A 17420-nucleotide genomic window follows, 5' to 3' on the forward strand; every position below is an offset into this window, starting at 1 on the left:
GAAGGCAATTGCAAGGGTTCCTTTGCTGTTACTAGATACACAGATCTGGATTGCAGTCCTGTTTATAATCCCAGGAGGAGGAGAAACACTAATTCACTAGAGTTTATAATCACAAAGAAGCAGGGGTCCTGATGACAGTTCCATGGTGGAAAACAATGCTTGTGATCCTTCAAAGACCATAGGACAGGCCAGGAAAATAGTAAACACACCTCTCCTTAGATCATATCATCTTGGAAGAACTAAAAACTTGCAGACCCCAGAATCAGCTCTGAAAATAGCTGTATAAAACCCATGAAATTTGGAATAATGCCACAGAATCAGCGCCTATCTTTAACATACAGACAAATAGGCTGGGAAATGAGCAACCTCCCCCCCCAAAAAAAACATAGAAAGTTACTATGGTGACAGGGAATATTAAAACATAAACTCAGAAGAAGATAAAATGTCAAAACTGCTACATCCAAAGACTCAAAGAAAAATGTAAATTGGTTTCAGGACTAAAACAAATTCTAAAAAAAGCTCAAAAAAGATTTTAAAACTCAGTTAAGAAAGAGAGAGGAAAACTGGGGAAAGAAATGAGAATGATGCAAGAAAATTATGAAAAAAATGAATAGCTCAATAAAGGAGAAAAATATCACTTTAACACAAAATAGACCAAATAGTTAAAAGACGCACAAAAATACACTGAAGACAACTCCTTAAAAAGCAGAAATAGTCCATTGGAAAAAGGATGCACAAAAGCACACTGTAGCAGATCCTTGAAAATTAGAATTGGGCAACTGAAAGCTAATGACTTCAGAAGTCATCAAGAAACAATGAAACAAAAACAAAAGAATTTTACAGAAAGCAAAAGCAAAAGAAAATGTGAATTATCTCATTGGAAAAAAACTGACCCTAAAGAATAGATTGAGAAGAGATAATTTAAAAATTATCAGACTATCTGAAGCCCATGATTTAAAAAAAATCTGGACATCATATTTGAAGATATTATCAAGGAAATTTGCTCTGATATTCTAGAACCAGAAGGTAAAATGAAATTAAAAGAATCCAACAATCATCTCCTGAAAGAGATTCCAAAATGAAAACATCCAGAAATAGTATTGACAAATTCCAGAGCTCCCACATGAAGGAGAAAATACTGCAGGCAGATAGAAGGAAACAATTCAAATATCATGGAGCCAGAATCAGGAAAATACAATATTTGGTAATTTCTGCATTAAAATATCAGAGGGTTTAGAATGTGATATTCTGGAGGGCAAAAGAGATAACCACGAATCACCCACCCAGCAAAACTGAATATACTCCTTCTGGGGGAAAATGGCTCTTTAATGAAAAAGAGTACTTTCAAGCATTCCTGATGAAAAGACCAGAGCTAAGTAGAAAATTTGCTTTTCAAATATAAAGATTCAAGAAAAGCATAAAAAGATAAGCAGGAAAAAGAATATATAAAGAATTCAAAAAAGTTAAACTGTTTACATTCCTATATGGGAAGACAGTATTTGTAACTCCTAACAATTTTCTCACTACTAGGTCAGTTAGAAGAATAAAGGTATGAATTGAATATGATGGGGATTCTTATCTAAAATTAGGGAATAAGAAAGAGAAATGCATTGAAAAAATGAGGAAGGGGGAAATAGAATAAATTATTACACATAAAAGAGGAATGAAAAAGCTTTTATGATGGAGAGAAAGATGGGAGAGATTGAGGGGAATGCTGGAACCTTACTCTTATCAGAATGGAAAACATACTATACTCAGATGAGTATAGAAATCTATCTTACACTATGAGGAAATAGGGAGAGAAAATGATAAGAGAATGTGGAGAGGGCTGATGGAAGGAAAGGCAGATTGTGAAGAGGCATAACACTTTTGAAGATGGACAGGATGAAAAGGAAAGAAAGAGAAGAATAAATGGAAAAGTAGAATGGAGGAAATATACAGTAATCATAACTGAAAAAATTTATAGCAAGTTTCTCTTACAAAGGCTTCATTGCTTAAATAAATAGAAAACTGAATTTATAAGAATTAAGTTGAAGATTCTGGGAAAATGGTGGCATATATATGAAAATCCCAAGTTCTCCAGATCTCCCCCACAAGATAAAGTAGCACCTGAGGGTGAACGTAAAAAAACAAGAGTTGGGATAGAACTATGTTCTTCCTGGGACAATCAGAGAAGATATGAAAAAAGATACAGGACAGAAGTTTGGCCCTTGTGAAAAAAGCTAGTTTTGCTGAAAAAGAAAATGGCGAGCCTTGATTTTAGCTGGCTTAGGAGATAGCCTTAACCCACGCCACAGGAATTTTCATCTCCCAAGACAATGTGAGGAGTTGGGCTTGAGTGGGGGAACTTCTACTGATAAGAGATACAGCTGAGCGGCCTAGATGTGGTCCTGGATGAAAAGGAACCAGGTGAGTGCAAAAGCAATGAGGCAGGAATGGTGCTGACTGAGCTCTTACAGGAAGAAAAAAGATTTTGGTTTCAGATTCCAGGCCAGAGGGGAGAACTGAAGGAGAACTTGAGGACAGAGACACACAGAGACACCATCCCCCATATCCCAGGACTAGAGTTGATTATACTAACCACCTGTTTAAAAAAAAATGAGCAGGCAAAGAACCACCCAATCATAGAAAGTTATTATCAGAATAGAGAAGACCAGGGTTAATCTTCAGAGGAGGATCCTGAAGCAAAAAAAAAAAAAAAAAAAAAAAAAAAAGTCAGTTCTACCCCAAAAAGTAACATTAAGTGGGCTTCTGCCTAAAAAAAATTCCTAAAAGAAGTCAAAAAAGACGTTAAACATCAAACGAGAGAGATTGAGGAAAAGCTAACAACAACAGCAACAATCCCAGAAAAACAATATTGTAAAAAGAAAGTCAATTAACTGGAAAAAAGAGGTCCAGAATCTTAAAGAAAAAAAATAACTTCTTGAAAACTAGAATTGGGCAAAGGGAAGCCAATGAAATTCTAAGAGACAAAGAAATAATAAAATAAAATATAAAGAATTAAAAAATAGAGGAGAATGAGACATCTCATAAGAAAATCAATTTACTTGAAGAACAGATCACAAAGAGAAAACATAAGAATAGTTAAGACCACCTGAAAGCTACAATCAAAAAAATTTTGAAAGAGTAATACAAGAAATAATTAAGGAAAATTGTACTTAAGTGTTAGGGGTGGGGGAAAGGGGAAAGTAGAAATAGAAAAAAAAAATCCACCGATCACCATCTGTAAGAGATCCTACATCCTTCCATCTGAAAGAAAACCCTACATGAACAGTATAGCCAAATTCTGAAACCTCCAGGAACAAATATTATAAGCAAAAAGAAAAAAAAGTTATTTAAAGATGATGGAGCCACAATTGTAATCACATAAAACGTAGCAATAGCTACTTAAAAAAAACAAACAAAAAATTGCAGGGCTTGGAATAGTAATATCAAAGAAAAAAAAAAGAACTGGAGTTGTGGCCAATAGTATTATACTCATCAAAGATAAGCATAATCTTGAATGGAAAAAAAAAGTGGACATTCAATGAATTGCCAGATTTTTAGGATTTTGTTGCAAAAATCCTGAACTTAACAGAAAATAGGATATATAGAATCCAAGAGAAATTAAAAGTTAACATCAAAAACTAATTACAAGGGACTTAAGGACAAACTGTTTTAAGTTTTATGGGTGGAAATGTAAAGCATATATCTAAGATTGTCATTAGTAGTTGGGTAATTCAAAAGAAAGGTTAGGATAGAGCTGAGTATGATGTAATTCTAAAAAGCAAAATCATGTAGGAAAAGATAAAAAGAGTTTGTTATATGAATGAGATGCAAGAAGAAGAACTGACATAGATGAAATAGGAGAGGAGAGTTGATAGTTCTACTCTTATCAAGAATGGATTAAAGATGGAATAATACACATGTATATTTAGAAGGGTATAAAATAAAAGTCTTCTAAATTTATTTTTAAAATTAGGGAAAGGATAGCATAAGGTGAGGTATAGAAAGGTGTGTAGATTGGCAGGAATGGCATAAAGAGAGAAAGAAAGGCTTGGGGAAGAAGGTAAGGGAGAGATCCTTGGAGAAGGTTTGGTTTTAGTAATATCAAGGCAAGGCAGCACAGAGAATTAAGAGAGGTCTCAGCAGGGATAGGAAATAAGAGATACAAATTGATAATAATGATCAGGACTAGAATTTCTTAGGGAAAAAAATCAGGGTTAGTAATAATAACAAAGTTGAAGCTAAAATAAATTTAATCAAAAGATTAAACTATATCAGCCATGTTAATCTATATATTTTTAGACAATTTCAAGTAACTAGACAGTATAAGGTTGGAATATTGCTGTGGTGTAGGAAATAATGAATCAGTGGATTATGAAAATATGGAAAGATATACTTATGAAGGATGATGTTATCCACCTTCCTATCCACCTGTCTACCAGAGAAGCAAAGTTCAAAGAAATTTAGGACAGCCTTAAATAGAATATGATGTATATGTGTATATATGTGTATGTGTGTGTCCATGCTTAATTATAGGATGTGGGGAGAGGAAAGGGGAAAAAATACAGTAAAAAGGACAAAGCAGAGAACAAAAAAAATATCTACAAGGAAACAAAGATGGACAGCTCTGAACACAATGTGTCATATTTATTATATAGGCTTTCGGGCATTGTTTTTTTTTCCCTTTAATATTTTGTATTTAAATTTTAAACAAATAATTTTTAAATAGAAAAAGAATGTCATTTCCAAATTGATAGTTGAAGAATAAAAACAAGCAGTTTTCACACTAAGTAATGAAAACTTTATAGTCATATTAAAAATGCCTTAAATTACTATTGATTAAGAGAAAAGGAAATTAAAATAAGTCTGAGGTATCACTTCATACTTATTTTGAGTATTATGACAGAAAAGGAAAATGACAAATATTGGAGGGTGGGAAAATTGAGATATTAATCCACTGTGGAAGAATGATTTGATTCAGATATTCTGGAGAAGAATTTGGAACTATGTTTAAAAGGTTATAAAGTTGCCTAGTCTTTGACCCAACAATACCACCACTTGATCTGTATCCCAAAGAGATGAAATAAAAAGGAAAAAGATCTATATGCACAAAAATATTTATTAAATAGTTCTATTGTGATGATAAAGAATTAGAAATTTAAAAATTAGAAATTTATGATGGCAAAGAATCTATTAACTGAGGAATGGCCAAACAACTTGTAATATATAAGTGGGGTGGCATATGAGAAATGATGAGTGCCTTTAGAAAAACTTGAAATGAATACATGAATTGATGCAAAGTGAAATGAGCAGAATTAAGAGAATATTGTATATATTAATAGCAATATTGTATAGCTATTCTCAGCTAATTTAATGAACAATCCAAGACAATTCCAAAGAACATATGATGAAAAATGCTATCCAGCTCCAGAGAAAGAAGTGATGGAGCCTGAATATAGATTGAAGCATACTGTTTTTATTTGATTTTTCTTGGATTTGTTTTTACCTGTTTTCTTTTGCAACATGGCTAATATGGAAATATGTTTTGTGTGACTATAATTTGGACCTCAAAATTTTAAAAATGAGTATTCAAAATTGTTTTTACAAGTAATTGGGGAAAAAAGAAAACATTAAAAGAATTTTTAAAAAATTACCCTACTTCCTAGCTTCATGACCTTTATTAATTAATATTAGATAATATCACATTTTTCTATCAATACTTTGAGATAACTGCTAAGGCTTACTCCTTTCACAGTTCTTGGCTTTTTGAGCCAAAATAAGCCTCTTGTCCCCTAAAACAGTTTTTGTAAATGAAATAATAGTCAATAGTCAAATAATTTTCAATGGGATCAGCTATAAAATGTTCCTACTGTATTCTTTGGTTCTTGATGTCCCAATAAGAGATTTTACAATAAAAGACATTCCCTACTTTGTGTTAAGAAGTCTTTGACTGTATAATTTTTCCAGTGGACTCTTGTATGTTTGTCTAACACATCAACTCCAACTACATTTGAATTCATAGGATTTGGAGATTTCTTCTTAGTGGTTATGATAACTGTTTCCTAAGAGTAGTTGAAAATGGATTCTGACACCAGAAGTCCTCATGGTGCCAACAATCAGGAACAAGATGTCTGGCCATTGTGAAGGAATGTTCCATCAGGGAGGATGAAGGGAAAAAGGGGATACCACCACTTTTCCATATGCTGATAACCTGGAAATAATTTTGAATATTTCTATTGCTGCCTTAAGTTATTCCAGATTACATTATGATAAAAGGTTGCATTTTGTAAATAATGAAACATTTTCACATCTAACCAAGACCACTAAAAAGAAGGAGACATTCTTCCTCTCTCATATATACTACCTAATCTTGACCCCTTAGCTTCACACATATGGATCTTTGGAAGAAAAAACAGAATTTTTTCCTTTGATTCATACAATATTTAAGTGGTAGACTCTTGGAGTTGGATGGGAGCTCCTTGATTATCTGCAGTATTCCTGACAGATGATCATCTCTCCTCCAGGAAGGGGAAATTCATTACCTACACAAGTAGCCTATTTCACTTTTGGACTTTTAATTTTGCTTTAATTGTTAGAAAATGTATCCCTCAAATCCATTCAAATCAACAAATTCCACACTCTTGTTCCTAGTTCTGTGCTCTGTAGAAACTTTCTGGCTCTTGGCTAGGTATGCCTTAGCACCCTAGGTGAGATGATGTAGTCCTTAGGATATTGCTTTATAATGTTAGCTCTCTGCAAAATGGTATAAAGATCCAAAGGTAAAAGGACAAGACAGTAACACTTTCCTTTGGCCATATTGAACTCAGATCTCACAATTCCTATTATATTTGCTGCTCTCTTAGGTCAGTAGAATTTATTTCATATCAACTCTAGAGTTTTCTCATGATCCAAATATCTAAAATTGACATATATTGTTTTCATGACCATAAGAAAAGTTGTTTATTTTGTATGTTATATTGAATCAGTTTGGGTCTCAGATAGTACTCTCTCTTCCATTTACTCAACAGTAGGATACCCTTTGCAAAATGGAGGTTGGGTCTATATCACTTCTCCTAGACCTTTATCATGAAGGTAATTCACAGACAGCCAAGACCCATATTAATGCCTCTAGAGCATTAATTTGATTAATTTGATTATGCTAACAAGAGTCTGACTTACTTAGAATAACTTAAAAATCAATCATTAATGGGCTTAATATATCAATTTTAGGGGTTAAGTTTTTGTGATATTAAAAAGAATTATATTCATATTCAAATAATGCTTCATACTTTATAGCATAAAGTTATACTTGGGTTTCAATTTTTTTTGTATCCAAAAGGCCAGAAATTATTCAGAATATTTTGCCTATCTATATCTATATTACTATATAGGAACTTCAGGGTCCAGGCTATAATCCAAGTTCTTCAGTGAAACAGCGCCTTATACCATCATTGCCTACTTCCCGACCCCACTCTGCTAATTTGCCAACTTCCCAGTCTGCCATCAGCTATGTATCTCACGTAAGTACCTTTTCTAATCCCTGTGGCAAAAGAGAGAATGTACATATGTAAGTTTAGCTGGAGACATTTTCCATTAAAAAAATTACGTATGCATGTACATAGGAATTGTTCATTTTAATTGCTAGGATGTAGAGCTAGATATTTTTCCAAAATAAATTGTGAAGATATTGTGTAGTACATAGTGTCTTGATAGTGCTTTCATTTGTGTCAGTTAAAAAGCAGTTTTTCCACTTTTCTCTTCCGGTTATCCATCTCTCTGATGTCATCATTTATCCCCTTTCTTCCAGTAGCACAGTGTCATCTTCAGAGGCCTTGGGGTTCTGTAGCTTGAAGTCATTCAGCATCACCAGGAGAATTATGTTGTAACAAAGATGGGAAGTTATTTCAGGGAGGGTTCAAGGATAGAAAGGAAATAAAAGTCAGAAAAGTCTGAAAGGTGAAAAGAATAGAGTATGGGGAAAAGGAATAAGCTAAGTAGAGATTGTGGTCAAATAGAGAAAAGTCTTCAGTTTTTGAATGCACAGTGGTGAGTTCCAAGGTAGAATAAAGGAACAGGTCATAAACATAAAGGAAATTGAGGATCTGAGATTTCCAGCAGCTTTGAATTTGTGTTTGAAAGCAACATGCTTTCCTAAATAGATTAAAATATTCCTCTTATAATATTGTTCACATTACACTTTTGCTGAGCCCTTTTTGCCTTGCTAACACAAAAGTAAACTCCATAAGCAAAGGCTGAATAGCAATATGCAGACTATAGTATTTAGTCTGACTATACTATGACTACTTCACCTTCTAAAAAAACCCACCACCCTGAATTCTCCATATTTATGAGTAAGAAAATGCAGAGGTAGAGAACTAAGGATAAGAACTCTTTTACATATTTTCTGGCAGTGTTGGTTTTCTTGACCTATTTTTTTTTTCTTTTTAAAATAAAAAGAAAGGTATAGTTTACTGAGGAGAGGAAATCTATATTGGGACATGTAGGTAATGGAAAAATGAAAGAAGATAACATTTTTTAAAGACTAAACTTCAAACTATAAATTCTAAATGAGTCAATTTCAAATGAATGAGTGTTTTTTTTTAAAGAAACTTTAGATAAATCATTTAGGTTTGAAATATTTGAACAGCAGGTAAATGCCAAACAATTTTACAAAATTATATCACTGCTGGAAAAAAGAAGAATGCAAAAAGTTTATCATGTAAAAAATGGACTACAATCAGTAAAATTTTATAAATTCTTGAAGAATATTTCTAATTTTGGTGGTTTTTAAAAAATTTACTCTGTTTAAAGTTTATTTTCCCCGGTTATATGTAGAAAAATAACTTTTTTTGGTTATACATGTACATTATTTTAAATATATTTCTTTTGAATCATGTTGGGATAGAAGAATCAGATCAAAATGAAAAAAACACAAGAGAAAAAAAAAAGAAAAGGGAAAAAAAGTGAACATAGCATGTGTTGCTTTACATTCAGTCTCCATAGTTCTCTCTTTAGATGTGGATAGTGCTTTCCATCCAAAGTTTATTAGGATTGCCTTGGATTACTGAACTGGTGAGAAGAACCAAGTCTGTCATAGCTGACCATTACTGTTACTATATACAATCTATTCCTGGTTCTGCTTATTTTACTCAGCATCAGTTCATGTAAATCTTTCCAGATCTTTCTAAAGTCAGCTTGTTCATCATTTTTATTGGAACAATAATATTTCATTACTTTCATATGCTGTAACTTATTCAGCCATTTCCTAATTGATGGGCATCCACTCAATTTCCAGATCTTTGCCACTATAAAGAGAGTGACTACAAACATTTTTGCCCATGTGGTTCATTTTCCCTCTTTTATGATTTTTGGAGGGTATACAAACCTAGTAGGGCACTGCTGGATGAAATGGTTTGCCCAATTTTATAGCTCTTTGGGAATAGTTTCAAATTGCTCTCCAAAATCATTTCATAACTCCACCAACAATGCCTTAGTTTCCCAGTTTTCCCATATGCTCTCCAACATTTATCATTATGATAACTTTCCTATCATCTTAGCCAATCTGAGAGGTGAAGTGGTTCCTCCAAGTTGTTTTAATTTGTATTTTTTTTTTTTCCTGAGGCAATTGGGGTTAAGTGACTTAAGTCCTACAGTTAGGAAGTATTAAATGTCTGAGGTAAGATTTGAACTCAGGTCTTCCTGGTTTCAGGGTTGGTGCTCTATTCACTGCGCCACCTAGCTGCTTTAGTTTGTAGTTTTCTAATCAGTAATGATTTAGAATATTTTTATATGACTATAGATAGCTTTAACTTTTTCATCTGAAAATTGTTCATATTCTTTGACCATTTATCAATTGGAGAATGACTTGTGCCAAATTCTATATTTCTGATAAAAGCAATTATTACTCTCTATTTTAAATGCTTTAATTCTTTAGAATATATACACACACCCATATATATATTAAGATCAATATAATTAGCAACATCTTTATTGGTGGGGATATACTTATCTGGAAGGTATAGTTAACTCATAATTGTTATGTAAATAATTGTTATAATTCAGATACCAGCCAAAGTTGCTATCCTGAAAGAAGACCCTACAAGGGACTTAAAACAACTTCTTCATGAGCTGAGAAGTGTCATCAATGAGGAGCCCTCTGTGTCTCTACCTAAGAATGATGGAGACATTGGAAGACCCTCCACTGGAGGAGCCATTCACATGGGAGCGTAAGATGCATGTGCTTTTCACCCTTCCAAAAATCAGACTCTGCTTGAGTGGTTTGCTGCTCAGGTTGCCTGTGGGCTGCTCTGTGAAGAGTTTTGGCTGGTAATGATGTCTGGGAATAACAGGGAAAGGAGGAGATGAGAAAGGAGAGCACAAATATAAGAAACCTCACTTTTAGGAAAAAAGATCATGATGGTCAAAAAAGATTGTAGCCTTAGATAATTCATTTCAAGAGAGCACTTTACAAAGCTGTTTTTAAAAAATATCAACCCTATGAGTTAGGTAGTGCAAGTAATAACTGTTTGACAGAAATTGATGGAAATTGAGGCTTAATGATTTCAGATAACTTGCCCTATCATACATTTAATGAATGCCAAAGCTAGAACTTTGCTCATTCCTCTGTTCTCAGAGAATTTTATAAGCATCTTGTGTACTTATTCTAGTCTTAATTTGTGTTATAAGTATCCATATGTTTTGTAGTCCTGCTTTATCTTATTTATTTTGATATCTTTTCCAGTATAAGCCTAGTACATTGCACACAGCAGGAACCTAATAGTTGCTTGATTAATGAATAAGGCAATGTTTATCTCCTTTTGATAGATGCTAGTCAATATTTAAGAACCAGTTCTCCAAATCTACACACATATACAACTCGCTTTTAAATTTAATCTACAAGATTGTTATTTTCTCAATTACTTTAAAAAATCTAGACAACTAGCAAATCAGTCGATCCTTGATTTGTAAGTGTTGCAGATTCCTGAGGTGTAAATATTGAAGCTGCATCTTTAGGAAGAACAGACCTCAGCCTACCCTAGACTCAACTCTCTCAGTCAGTTAAGTTAGTGTCATGGCTCTTAGCCCTGGTTCCATTCACTAATAACTACTTTCCTCGGGTTTATGCCACTCTAGCTTTTAATCTATTTATGGCAAAATTGAACTCTGCAGGCCTTAAAGTAAAGTAATGTAGTAAGCCTGAACAAAATAGGTAACTTGGAGAACTCAGAAAATATTTAGCTGCTGCTCTGAAGGTTTTTATTATGAATCCCTGAAAACTTTTGGGGATGAGAGGCTCTCTTTTCAAACTTTACTTTGGAAACTTATTTAATGCTTTGTAGGAAGGTTATATTCATAGGAGAAATTTGGGGATCTAGAAACTATAAGGAATACATCTGATCTTCTTCATACCAATAACTTTGGGGTATATTTGTCCATACAGAGATGATGCAGTCAGAGATTCACTTACTGATTCTAAACTGAGAACAGAGATGTTCAACAGGTAAGAAAGGCTGGAGTTTCTGAATGTAGTTTATTGGGCCAGAATTTGGAAAATATCAGTCTAGCAGTTAAGCTTATATTCCTTCCCTTTCCCCCTCTCTTGCTCCTCCTTATCACGTATTTTGTTTTTGCTTTTAGCATTTTGATTTATTTTTTAAAACATTCTTTTCTTTTTAAATTTTGAGGTCTATATTCTTGTATTACCTTACTTATTGAGAAGTCAAGCAATAGGATGTCAATACATATGAAATTACACCAAAAAAAAGCCATATTTTAAAAAAAACTGAGGAAATAAGTGAGAAAATTATACTTCATTTTGCATTCAAGAGTTCCTAAGTTCTCTCTCTTTTCATCATGAGTCCTTTGGCATTGTCCTGGATCACTGTATTGATCAGGGTAGTCAAGTCTTTTCACAACTGATCATCATTTCATCATTGTTGTTACTGTGCATGATGATTTGGTTCTTCTAACTTTATTTTGTTGGGTTTTCTCACTTCACTTTGCATCACTTCATGTAGTCCTTACCATGTTTGGGGGTCAGTGTTTTTGAATGATTAATTTGTAAGGCATTTATCTTCGAAATTTAGTTAATTGAAAAAAAAAGTTGTTGATAAAATGAAAAGGAGGTATTTTTTTTCACTGAAATCTATAAAAATTACTATATGTTTTCTCATCTAAATAGGAATCATCTTGCTAGAAAGTTATCATCTGATTTTAAGTTTTCATGATTGCCTTATTTTAAGCAAATAACTGATTTAGGCATTGGGATAAAAACCTAAATAAGGAGCAGATTTTATGTCAGAAAATCAGGGTCTATATCCCATCTCTGTGACTGTGGCCAAGTCTTTGGACTTCAGTGTTTTCACATGCTTTATGGACCTAATAGGAACTTTTGAGCTGTCGAAGGGGGAAAAAAACTTATAAATCATAAAGTGCTACCTACATGTAAATTATCATCATACCACCTGGTGAGGGAGATAAGGCAAGGTATATTGAGAACTAGAATATACATTAGAAAATGATAATTCTAAGTAGTGGAATATTCAAAATATTCAAGTAGTGGGAAGAGCATCAGAAGGAGGAGGAAGACTGTGTGGAGGAATTGACACAGAGCTGACCTTGGTGACAAGTAGTGTTTCTACAGGGATAGCTGTGAAAAGTGTCCATTCTAGACATGAGCAAAGTAAAGAGAGAAAAAGACAGGAAAAGATCAGGCAATGGTGAATGATGTAATTTGGCTAGGGGTGCACAGAGATTATGGAGTTAGAGAAAAGATTCATGAAGCAGGTTGGATCTACATTGTGAGGGCCTTTAAATGTCAGACTGAGGAGTGGCCTTGAGATGGCAGAGATGGCACCTTATATTACCTTCATATCTCACCCAGAGAAGTACAATGCTAGTCACTTTGTAGATGAGCTGAATTCAGTAGAAGAGGAAACTATTGAAAATTGTGGTGTAGGGGAAATTATGTAAGACATATTCTGTATTAACAAGGTTATGTTAAAAGCACTGTAAACTTTGATCAAATAATTTTACCTCTTCACTTTGCCTTAGTCGATGGCTTCCTCAGTTTCTTCACTTGTAAAATAAAAGGATCAGAATCAATTATCTCTAAGGTTCTTTTTAATTCTAAATATTTCGGTCTGATTTGGGAGCAAGAAGAAACTGCAGTTAGAGAATTAGGAGTAAGGAGGTCATTACAGTTGTCCAAGCAAAAGGTAACAAGAGCTTGAATTAAAATTATAGCAGTAGGGATGAAAAATGAAGAATTGATAGATGGAAAACAGTCTGGAGAAAGAATGGTCTTCCTTTGACAAGTCCAAGGAAGTTAAGCTATTTAAAAGGCTGAGGTGTGGGGCAACTAGGTGGTGCAGTGGATAGAGCACCAACCCTGAAGTCAGGAGGACCTGAGTTCAAATTTGGAGTCAGACACTTAACACTTCCTAGCTGTGTGACTCTGGGCAAGTCATTTAACCCCAGTTGCTCCAGCAAAAAAAAAAATAAATAAATAAAATAAGGCTAGTGTTGGGGTGAGTTGAAGATGTAATTCAGCTCCAGATAAAAATGTCATAGTTCACTCCTAAACCAAACTTCACAAGTTCAAGATGGGGAAGGTATAGTTAGTTAGGGAAGAGGTATTCATATAGTAGTATTGATGGGAAACTCTAGAAAATCTAGAGATCCTCCAAGAAGAGTATATGGAGAGAAAAGGAAAGAGGAGAGAACTTTAGAATTACCTACATTCATGGGAATGGGAATAGGAAAATGAGACAAAAGAAGTAATAAATAGAGAGATAGTATATAATTCGTACATACATACATACATAGTTCAGTATCATAGAAACGACAGAAAGATTTTCCTCAAGAAGGCATGAATGGGTTGTCATTGGTCACATAAGTTCCCAAGTCAGTCAGAAAACATTTGTGAAGTGCCTACTGTGTGGTAGGTACTATGAGAAGTGCTGGAGATATGAAGAGAGAGAAAAGACAGCCCATGTCCTGAAGCAGCTCACAATCTAATGGGGGAGACAATATCAAAAAGTTAGGTACCGACAAGATATATACAGGATTCAAGAAATAATCAGTGACAAGACATTAGAATTAAGGAGAATTGGGAAAGATTTCCTGCAGAGCAAAGTTTAGGAGGATGAAGAGTGAACAACGGTCATTGATCTTGGTGATGATTATCACTATTGATATTGGAGAGATCAGATTCAGTGTAGAACAAAGCTTCTTAAACTGTTGGTCACAAACCTATTTGATGTCATGTAACCATGAACATGAAGGTCATGAAAAATTTGGCAACAGTAAAAAGTTTCTGAACACAACAACCAAAAATTAATCCAAAATCAAACACATAATGAACCAAGGTGTTTCTGGCAGGTTTGCCCATAACATCACGGCAGCACTGGTTCTGAACATACAATATGTGCACTTTGCATTGTGCATGCATGAATGCTGCCAGAAACACCCCAGCTCAGATTCAAAATGTTGCTGCATAAAATTTTCTTGGGTGAAAAGGGGTTGCAAGTGAAAAAAATTTAAGAAGCCCTGGAGTAGAGGAGGATCTTTCTACATATTTATTTGTGCTTACAAGGTAAACTAAGCCTGAGCATCCCCAAAACAAGGCTGAGGTAATAAGTCTTAAAAAAAAAAAACCACTTCAAATCAGAATCTCTTAATTGAAAAGGATTTCATTTAGTTCATAGATGGCTAGGAATCTTCTTTATTATATTCAAATTTGTGGTCATCCAACCTCTATTTGAAAACCATTGAGGAACAACCTATGAACTACCTCCTAAAATAATTGAATCTACTCCACTTTTGAATAGAGCTAGGTCTTAATCACTGTAAATAATGAATCCCATGAAGTGATAGAATTATTTAAATTCACACTGCATATTTGATTTGGACTGGAACCAATGACCATATTTTAAATAATTATAACTATAAATAGTGAGTTTAAATAAAACCATTTTATGGGATTTACTATTCCCATTAATTAGAACTTAGTTTTTCTTATTATTAAAAAGTTTTTGATGAGGTATAACCAAATTATGAGGTTTAGATAAGGTATACCTAAATAAAATTAGGATTAATTGAGGTCTAGTGGCAGGTTTGGGGTACAGGGAGTCAAATGGAGCTCCCCTGCAACCCCTTTGGATTCCGTGCAAGGATACAGTTAAATGAGTTCTAGTGGTGGCGCAGAGTCCCCTGTAAAGGAATTTACAGGCCCGAAAACCTAAGATTGATAAAAAGAGGTTTATTGTGGGGTTTGGAAGAAAGATTAAAGTCTGGTTATTAAAAGGTATTAGATAGAGGAAGACAGAGAGTCTGTGATGCAAAGCATGGTGCTTGCATGTTTCGACCCCCTGCCAAGAAATGATTCCAGCTTGGCTCTTTTATTTGCTTGAAGGGGCCTATGGGTAGAGTCCCAGGTTGATTCCTCGAGGTCCAGAACCCACCAGGTAGGGGTTGGGAAACCTGAGCAGATTATTAGAACAGGGGCTGGGTACAGCCCAAATTAGCTCAGATATTGATCTCTCCCTTTGAGATATAAAAGGATGGTTTTGACCAGATCTTGTAAATCAAAGATCAGTCCCAAAGGGGGTTGGAGATCAGAAAAGGAATCTTAAAGGGAGCTACGCCCGCATCAGTTTTTGCTTACGTGAATCTCAAATCACCTTCATGTTTCATTAGTAACCAAAGGAAATAATGAGGTCGGTAATCTAGAAATGTCACCAAAAAAGGAGAAATCTATGCAGTATTCTACAAATTTATGGCAAATGAAAAGAGCAAAGATTAAATATAGACTGAATGGGTCTCCTGCCCTCCCCATACACCCAATGGTATTCTTTCATTGTTCTCCACTCAATCTTATTTAAATGAATTGTCTCACAAAGCTTGGTGGAAATGCTGTTTCATTCATTATCTTCTTTCATCCCTTCCTGCCCCCTTTATTGACAGAAGCAGTTCAGTTAGAGAAACCCCTGAAAGCACTAGGTCAAGTGAAACTTATAGCAGGTAAGAAGTGCTTATACTCAACATTTCCTTGAATTTCAATTTTTTTTTTGTTAAAATATCCTTCATTGCTGTATAGGCTGATTCTTCAAGAGGATGACTGCCAGTATCCTCAGGCCTGTCACACTGGGTTCAAGTTAGGCCCCCACTGGTGTACTACATTAATACTAATCAGCCAGCTTTCCATTAGCTTTTAGAAAGTTGTATTTATTGACAAGGTGTACTTTAACAGTTAGTTTAAAATATCACTGTTGGCTAGGTGACACAGTAAACAAGCGTGTTGGGTCTGAAGTCAGGAAGGCTCATTTTCCTGAGTTCAAATCTGGCTTCAGACACTTATTAGCTGGGTGACTCTAGCCAAGTCACTTTTATCCTGTTTGCCTCAGTTTCCTTAGCTAGAAAATGAACCACAGAAGGAAATGACAAATCACTCCAGTATCTCTGCCAAGAAAACCACAAATGGGATCATGAAGAATCAGACACCTGAACAACCACAAACAAAACAGTCTCCCAAAGGCCTGGTTACATTCTCCGACAAACGTATTCGGCACCCAGAGAAAAGAATGGGCTTAAACTTAAGATACAATGGTAGTAAAGAACTTAATATGATCACAAGATTAATTTACAACTTCTGGTTGTTTGGAAGTCCTCAAGTCCATTGCAGGCCTTTTTAAATCTGTTGCAACAAGTGATATTCCTTAGAGTGGCTTCTGTGTCTGGGTTGGTCTTGCTGATCCTTGTTAAGTCCTTGGAATGAATGCTCCCTGCCACTGGTCCAGTCTTTCAAATAAGAAAATTGAGGAGAAAGAAGAAGCCCTTTTCTTGTTTCCCTTTCCTCCTCTTCCCCTCACCACTGGTTACATCAATAGCCTAGCCAGGATCTTCTGAACTGTAAGTCTCTATCACTGGATAGTTCTGTTCATCACTGATATTTGTCCTCATTAAAGCCAGAGTGAGGTGGGGGAGGGAAATAGATTGCTTGTTTGGATCTTTAGTCAGCTGTTCCTTTCATGACCCAACAAGAGAAGAGTTCACATTTGCTAAAGGATCACTGGATATAGACAGTTTTGTTTTACACATTTGAAAAATCTGTGTATGTGGATTGGCTGATTTTTTTTTTCTCATCTCGTAAGAGTATTGTAAAGATGAATGAGAGGAGATGAGGAGGATGGAGTAGAAGTAAAATAGTAGTCCCTTTTAATAATGTTCTAAGGTTCTGTGAGATGTGAGGTATTGTATTAACATGGTTCTATGATACAATGAGCCACATTTTGTGCACCCAGCACATAGCTCAGGTCCCTTCAATTAGCAGGCTCTCAATACATCTTTGTGAAAGGGAAGGGAGGGGGTAGGAAGGAGGAAGGAAGATCTTTCACAAATCTCTCTTTTCCAATATGGTGTGCACACTAAAGCAT

The 17420-nt window shown here is 34.7% G+C and overlaps 1 protein-coding gene across 13 annotated transcripts in view; it reads left to right on the forward strand.

Moving 5' to 3' along the window:
• Positions 1-17420, forward strand: part of CCDC158 (coiled-coil domain containing 158) — a 121240-nt gene that overhangs the window by 85698 nt on the left and 18122 nt on the right. For 10 of the 13 annotated variants that reach the window (XM_074274372.1, XM_074274381.1, XM_074274380.1 and 7 more), the window contains 4 exons: positions 7377-7505; positions 10048-10211; positions 11426-11485; positions 15952-16008. In XM_074274372.1, coding sequence (XP_074130473.1) covers positions 7377-7505; positions 10048-10211; positions 11426-11485; positions 15952-16008 — 410 coding nt within the window. The remainder of the gene's footprint in view (positions 1-7376; positions 7506-10047; positions 10212-11425; positions 11486-15951; positions 16009-17420) is intronic. The other 3 variants (XM_074274371.1, XM_074274378.1, XM_074274370.1) reach the window with 2 other exon arrangements.

The sequence above is a fragment of the Sminthopsis crassicaudata genome, chromosome 6 (genome assembly GCF_048593235.1).
Source record: "Sminthopsis crassicaudata isolate SCR6 chromosome 6, ASM4859323v1, whole genome shotgun sequence".
In the NCBI taxonomy this organism is placed as follows: Eukaryota; Metazoa; Chordata; class Mammalia; order Dasyuromorphia; family Dasyuridae; genus Sminthopsis; species Sminthopsis crassicaudata.